Raw genomic sequence first — 8,039 nt, forward strand, 5'->3', positions numbered from 1 at the left:
TAAAAAAAGAAAGAAAAAGCTGAAAATAAAAGAGGTGGACGAAGACTTCCCCGGGCAACTGGAAACACTCAGCAGGAGTAGCAGTCCTGACAGTAAAGTAGGCTGTAAAGTCCCAAACAAGTCATAAACTGAAAAACTTGAGCTATAGAATAACTCTTAAAACTGGAAAAATATCTAACATTACTCATAACATAAGCACAAATTTAAAACTATACTGAGATGCTGTTTCTCATCCATCAGCCCCATCAGAGTTCCTCCAGATCTCATTGATCTTGGCCTGGACAGCTACTTCCATAATTCTATTTGGCAGAACTTCAGTTTTGTGTAAATTATTTATTGATTAATCCACAGACCATCTGGAGAGTCTTATCAATATCTCTTAGTTGAAGAACCAAGATTATAAAGTACTGTCTTTTCATAATTTCAATGTTTTACATGTATATATAGAACATATACATTATATATGTAATTATTTTATATAACATGAATTATATACTTGTATTACATATAAGATTATGTATCATATATATATATATATATTATATCATATATGTGGATTTTGGATTTTTTTTCCTACTAGTTTTGAAATTACCTCAGCTACAGTTTATGGTTACAATTGAAGGTCAGCCTGGCCTGGGAGTGATGTGCCAGAGCACCATGTTTGAGAGTGAGGTTTCATTTCATTGGTGTCATTAGAAATGACTGTTGTATTAGGGTTAATTTCCCCTTAGCCAGTGACCTCTCTTTGGGCCAGGCAAAATGGAATGGTAGCTTATACATATAATCTGCCATGTGTACATATCTTCATAGAGCAGTCAGGTCTAATTGCTCCTAACAGGATAAGGGGCATAATGTCATACATACAGTTCTTATGACTGTTTTGTTCTCAATGGATATACTCCATGAGTTTTAGTTGCGTCTTCATACTTGGAGTGATGTGAAACAATTTGGATTTTCTGGCTAAGTGTTTTAAAGGTTGCAATAGAGCTACAATGTGCTTGACTGATTCTTGATCACTGAAGATGGCACAACACAGTAAAAGTAGAGATGATGTGTTCTCTGACCTTTGGAATAGTCAGATGCTGCTATGAACTGAGGATGTCTCCCCCCTAAATTCATGCTGAAACCCTAGTTACCAATTGTATGTGAAGGTGGGATCTTGGGAGGTAATACAGGAGAAGAGACCTCACATTGGCATTAATGTCAATGTAAGATGAAAGACCAGAACCTTTCCTCCCCACCATGTGACTAAACAGTAAGAGGCAGCTGTCTGTGAACCAGGAAAAAAATCCAGTCATTGCTGGGGCCCTGAGCTTGCACTGCTGGCCTCTGGGACTGGAGAGGTAAATGTGTGTGGTTTAAGCACCCAGTCTATGGTCTTCTGTTGTAGCTGCCTTAAAACTGTGATAGACAGGGTTCTTCATAAAAAACTACGTACCTATGACATTAAACTACAGCACAGCGGTTCTCAATTAGGAACAACTATGCTCCCCAAGGGACTTTTGGCAATGTCTGGAGACATTTTTTGATTGTAAATAGGTAGATACTTCTGAACAATTATCCTACAATGCTCAGCTCTCCAAAACAAAACAAAAAACAATTATTCCTTATAAAATGTGCCAACGTTAAGAAATTCTGCATAAGGATAATTATCAGCTGGCCTTCATTTTTATTTACCTGGAACTTTTATTTCTTGTCTCCCATTTGGGACAAACTTAAGGATGAAAGTATGGCAGCACAATCCTTGTAACAAGTTCAAACAGCTAATCAGGTCTGTGAAATATTTTAGTAGCATTGGGAGATGCACATTGTCCCCAATTTCCTACTCAGACTCTCGTGTACATGACACAGGAGGTGTGAACGCCCAACACGGGCAGATTTCTCACTAGCTTTCAGATCACTAAATAGTCGAGATCACTGCCACAGAATCATTCACACCAGCACAATGGCACTCCTCCAAGAATGTATTTATTTACATGAAAACACCATTTTATACAAATAAAAAGACAAATCTTTCAAGAAGGGTCTGCCTGGGCATGCCTTCTCCTTTCCCTTATTTCGCCCCTCATTTCATCTTCTTTTGATATCATAAATAAAATGTTTTAGATTAGAAAAAGGAAATTGAGTTTGCTTCTCCCCCCTGCCCACATTCCAATATTATTCTGACTAATGTCTATAGTCATCTTTCAAAGAAAAGTCTTGCCCAGGGTTATTTTATTTAATTTATTTATGTAATACAGTGTAGAAAGCTATCATGGCATAAGCAATGATTCTGTACAATCATCCTGCAGAAAAGTTTTTGGAGAATTCTTGGTAATTGGAGAACAGCAGAGCATCCCACCCCCCCACCCATAAAAGTGCTTACAATGAACAGGGATTCTTTTTTTTTCTTTTTTTTTATATCAAAGATCCAAAGATACATGGACAAAAAAAAAAGTTCAAATTCTCAATGCCTAATGTGTGCGCATAAAACAGGCACAAAGAAATTAACGTGTATCCTCATAATTCCTATATCACAAATATAGCAGAAGCAGCAATCTGTACAGTAAAATGCAGTCGTGGAAAAAACTCTCTAAATCATTTGGAATACTTAAAAATGTTTACTTTGAAAATGCATAGTGATCAGGAAAAGAATACTTAGGCAAGAGAAGCAGCTAAACTCCCACGTTCACACGAAGCATCCTCCATCGATTTTTTTTAAAGCATATTTCAAGTAGGACTTAATTGGGTCACAAACCACAAGAATAATATACAACTGGCTAAGGGGCTATGTATGTGATAAATAATCAGGAGAGCATCTATTCATGCACTAGTTTGATACAGCTAAATTCTTTACAGTACACAAAACCCATTAATAATGTAGTGTAGAGACCAAAATGTAAAGAGAGAGAGAGAGAATACATTACTGATCTGTATATTAATTCAAGTTCAGGCATCTACTTGTGTTACAGCACAGCTGTCAAAGGCGATAATGAGCAAATAATAAAACAGAAGGGTTTGTTCCTTTCCACATTTTTCTATGAATGAACACCGATGGGTAGTGAAGCAATGGTTTTGCTGTCCAACTTCAGAGGCTGCTGTGGCGGTAGTCTAGTTCTGCATCTGCTCAAAGAACTTGTAAGTTGGATTCTCGTAGCCATTCTGTTGCATCTTGGAGAGGTGGCGCTCCTCTGGGGTCACAGCAGCATCAACCTGAGAAGCAAGTATGAGAATGGCATTAAAATAAATACCTAAACAAATCCCTTAAAAATGCACACAGCACTGCTAAAGCTGTAAAAAGATAAAGTGCACAGTACTCTTCTTTTACCATGATTTTCTCCTCTTTTGACATTACAGCAGAAAGCCTTTGCCTATGTTATGCAGATGCTCCATACAACCACCACCAGGTGGCGCTGACATGTTTACACGTGGACTCAGGCCAGTATCAGGCCCAGTGGTTACTTTTGCTCCCTCAACCCAACACTAATAAGGCAAATTAATTGAGGTTGACTTTTTTTTTTTTTTTTTTACTTCTTTCCTGTTGGTTACAATAGTACAAACAGCCATGCTGGAGGACTGTTTTACTTGAATGTGGGTGGTAAGCTATAAAAAAAAATGCAAGAATATCACAGAGAGGGATCAGCAAAGTATGCTATTTGAATGACACTGTGTAGGAAAAAATTCCTCAACTTCCTGGACTGCCATGTATCTTCCCATGCTTATTTTAATTTGTCCCTGGTTCCATCAAATTTTATATTTGTAAAAGTGTTAAAGAGAGATCTGAGAATCTTTAATGTTATATGCAAATCATAGGAGCATTTATTTAGCACAGGAAAAAAAGAAAAACATTAAGGACATGCTGCTGTAGATTAATATACTTGGGGTATGTGCATGTGTTTAAACTGAGCACTAGTGCTCTGCTTCTAAGGTCAGCAGCTGTGAACATTTATCTCCTTACTCTTAGTGCCTGGCAGGGTTGCATGAGGCAGTTACTCTCTGCAGATTGTGCAGGGCACTTACCCCTTTAACCAGGGGTGCTGCTGTTCTTATTTCTACTCTATTTGCTATAGCTCTCTCTCCCAGTCCACAGAGGAGAGGAGGTACTGCATTAATAATAGCATATTTTAAACAACTTTCTGTTCTGTAAAACCACTGTAAGATAAAGAGTATGACACAAATATATAATCAGGATGAAGAAACATCTTTTCCATAGAAAAGGAGCTTTCTCTGAAGGGGCATTTTCTATTCTGTGCATGATGGACCTGGGCTCCCACCACATCTCCAGGACCCTTCAGGCCCGTTTCCCATTACTGAGCCTCGGCCAAGTGACATTCAGCATCTTCCCCAGCTTCTCCTCCCCCCACACCCCAGCGACAGAACCAATGATTGTGGCATAAATCGGGTACCAACAGCTGTCCCACTGAACTCAGTGAAGGCAAGATGCCAGAGGGCACATGGTGTCTCTTCAGGGATGGGGTAGAATGGTCATAAGCCGTCCAGACTTAAAAGATGTGTCCATCTAATTGCCCCATCCCCCACTGCCTGCAGGCAACCATGTCTGACCCCACCTTGCCTCATTCTGTTCCCTGATTCTTGAGTTTCCATTTGTGGAAGACACAAATGGAAACTCAAGACACAAATGGAAACCCAAGCCTGGACGTTTCCCCTTAGAACAGTACCACTGACAGGCACTAACCAAGAGCCAGCACTCAGAGGACTGATCAAATGATGCCCAGCATTACTGTCCCAGGGGAGTCATTCACAGATGTTTTCCCCATCGCTTCCTGCTTCCTTTGATCTGCACTGTTGTCAACAAATGAGGTCACCTGGCTTTAATTGGCAACAGTGTAATTAGCCACAGGCTTACAAGTTAAAATCCATCATTGAAGATTCGCACCAATAATTAGAGACTTCGTTCCCTCTCCAAATCTGCTCAACAGGGAACAGCCTGCCTGCAGCAGTGTGCCACTCAAACTTGGGCATCTTAACTGAGATTTTGAAGAATGCCAGGGTTCAAAAAAATTATCTTGCTTTGGAAAATAGGGACAAAACTGCTGCTTCTGAATCTACAAAAAAATGATGGGCTGCTTCACTGTTAAGAAGGTTATATTTTTATCTCCTCCAGGAGGCACATCATTCTCAACAACCATTTACATTCATCAAGGGCAGCAGAACACCTGGCAATTTCATCTTCCTATCTCTTCTTCAAACTCCAAAGCCAAACACTTAGGAGAGTCCAGCCAGAAATGCAAGGCTCAGAGGCTGGTGTGCAGTCCACACTTCCAGCCTTCCTGCCTCTTGGCCACGGTGCTACTTGCTAATCCTTGCACCCCTGGCTGCTGGGAAGGTAGCTGTATTTTGCCATTTCCTCAGGGTGGGTTAGCTCTCAGAGCTCAAAGGGCTCAGGAGCTTCAGGAAAAGGGATTAGCTTTACAAACGGCACCCAACAAGTTTGGGATATATATATATATTTTAAATCCCAAACCCCCTGAAAATTAGGAGCAAAAATCTGAGCACCCATGTTGATGGATGAACTGGGATGGATAAACCTCTGCAGGAAGTTTCTTCCTCTTGACTGAAGTTGCAGCCTTGATGTGGGCCATCATGCAAGGGCCATTGCTTTACAACCCTGCGCAACTGGGCCTCTGCATGAACACCACTGTTCCCTTAAACACCATCATTTCCCTTAAAGCTGAGCTGAGGCAGCTTGAGCTCCTGGTGCTTGTTCTGGAAGGACTGATGCAACAATGAAGCGAGAGGCAGGGTCTTCAAGGCAGGAGCATCTGCCACTTGCTGAGATGCAAACACACACACACACACACACACACTCGCATATCACTCTGAATACTCTCTCCTGACTCCTGGATTGGAAAGCAGAAGCGACATCTGAAAGCTGCATGTGGTACTCTGTGCAATGCTCTGTGTCTTTCTGAGACCTGGGGCTCCTGCATAGCACCACAGCATGGCTTCAACTCCTGCAGATATACACTGTAAGAGCAGAGCCCAGTCAGATTTGCTTTGCCCCAAACTAACTAACTTTGAGTAGAACTTTTTCTTTTCTTTTTGTGGTGCTGGATTTGGAGCACAAGGCCTTATGCATGCTAGACAAGAGCTTTACTGCTGAGCTACATGCTCAGCTCCTGAGTAGAACCTATGAATACTCCTTGGCTTACATCCCCTTCCTAGAGCTTTCTCCCTGAACTTGATTCTTTGGAGCCATTTATTCCTTCACTCGACCCAGAGGAATTTATAGCTCAACTATTAGATGACAGACAGAATTCTGCTTGGGTCTCCTTAGTTGCAAGTAATCCTAGTGCACTGCCTCTGGTGTGTGTGCTGCAAGATGTAAACTTGGAGAGGGACAGTGAATACCACGGTGACAGTTTATTATGTTTAGCCACCAGCAGGATTGTGCAAGTGCATGTCCTTCACAAATGGCACGGAGTTAGGCAAAAGAGCAGAACCCTAGGCCCTAAAAGTTTCCCTTTTAGGCCACAGAGGTGGACAAGTAGAGGAGGGGAAGAGGACCACAGCACACATTCTAGTGAGAGAGCCAACAACATTGAAGCGCTGGCCATAAGAAAAGGAAAGAACTTGCCATGGGTCAGCAGTGTGGTGATTCATTCTCCTCGCGCCCTCCCAGGCTGGTTTTCTGCTCCACGGTACACGGGTCCACTTTCTTGATTGCAACACCTTTCTTAATTACAATCTCCTTATAAGTAGCTGAGTTACACTTATTGCCAAGAGCAAGCAATTCTCAGGAAGGCTCAGGAGCTCCATGGGAGGCTATTTGTGATCATCTTAAGGCTTCCTCCACCTGCCACTTTCTTTTTCTGCTCTTCAATGAAGCCACCTGTGCCTCGAGGGCCCACCCTCACTTTTCTGACCTTCGCTTCCTGCTTAACCTGATTACTTCCACGAACTGCTCTAGGACACCACTGTTAGTGGCCATCAGGTACCTCCCATCCTGGTGGGTCACCTTCTTGCCAGAGTCCTTTAAGGACATCTTGCATATGGCCATGATGTCACCAGTATGTCAGCACATTCCTCAGGAGAGAAGTCACATGCCACAACTCCATAAAAAGCTAAATAAGCAACTCTCCTTATTTAGGTCACTAAGGAGATGGCTGGAGTGTGGGGGGTGGGGAGATTTCCGGTGTTCCCATCATCAGATCCGTGAAAGGAAGATTCTTCTACACCCTACGAAAGAGATTTTGTGCCCTCATCTGATTAAAGATGAAGACTCCTCCCAGAGGGGTGGTAGGAAGAGCTCCAACAGTAGACAGAACACAGGGTCAGTGCTTTGCAGGGCTGTTTACACAGGAGCAGGGTGGATCATTTGACCAGCACTGGGATTCTCAGAAAGGCGAGAGACGCTCCAATACGGTGGGCACATCTGGAAAATGGCATAATGAGGGCCATCGTGTCACTGCTTGTGGCAAAAATACAGCACAGTTGCCTCCTTGTGAAAGCATAGCTAACGGCTGATGGGATGCATCTCTGGCCTCCTGGCGAGGTCATCACTAAATCAGCACCAACTGCTTATTTTTAAAAAACAGAACCAACAACTGCTCATTTCCCACTGCTCACACCTCTTTACATTTCCCCCTAGATTCATCTCTGTGATCTGCTGCAGGGGTCTTCCAGTCTAAGAAGGAGGGTGGTCCCAGAGACCACAGCTGCCCTCAGGCGGGAGTGCGACAGCATTCTGCCTGGGGTGCTCACTGCTCCTTTTCTTTTTCTTGGTAAAGCAGGGCCACTCATTAAAGGTTCTCCTGGGACGGAAATAAAGGCACCTCCATGCACAGTGGTCCCTCAGTAACTAACAGGGGGTTAGTTCTAGACCCGGCTCCACAGATGCTCATGTCCCTTATACCAGGTGGTACAGCATCTGCATAACCCCTCCCCCACACACCTCCAGTGTATCAGTTCTCAATGACTTACAGTACCCAATACGATGCAGACGCTAGGTGAAGAGTTGCTATACTCCGTTTGCTTGGGGAAGAAATGACCATGTTTACTACATAAAAAATAATTATTTTTTTTTCTGCAAATATTTT

General features: G+C 42.5%; 1 protein-coding gene across 6 annotated transcripts in view; it reads right to left on the reverse strand.

Annotated features, from left to right (window-relative positions):
• Positions 1–1,952: 1,952 nt before the first annotated feature.
• The window catches only part of App (amyloid beta precursor protein), a 237,999-nt gene continuing 231,912 nt past the window's right edge, over positions 1,953–8,039 (reverse strand). For all 6 annotated transcript variants that reach the window (XM_078044496.1, XM_078044500.1, XM_078044498.1 and 3 more), the window contains one exon: positions 1,953–3,192. In XM_078044496.1, the coding sequence (XP_077900622.1) occupies positions 3,091–3,192 (102 nt within the window). In that variant the 3' untranslated portion in view covers positions 1,953–3,090. The remainder of the gene's footprint in view (positions 3,193–8,039) is intronic.

The sequence above is a fragment of the Ictidomys tridecemlineatus genome, chromosome 3 (genome assembly GCF_052094955.1).
Source record: "Ictidomys tridecemlineatus isolate mIctTri1 chromosome 3, mIctTri1.hap1, whole genome shotgun sequence".
NCBI classification, from domain to species: domain Eukaryota; kingdom Metazoa; phylum Chordata; class Mammalia; order Rodentia; family Sciuridae; genus Ictidomys; species Ictidomys tridecemlineatus.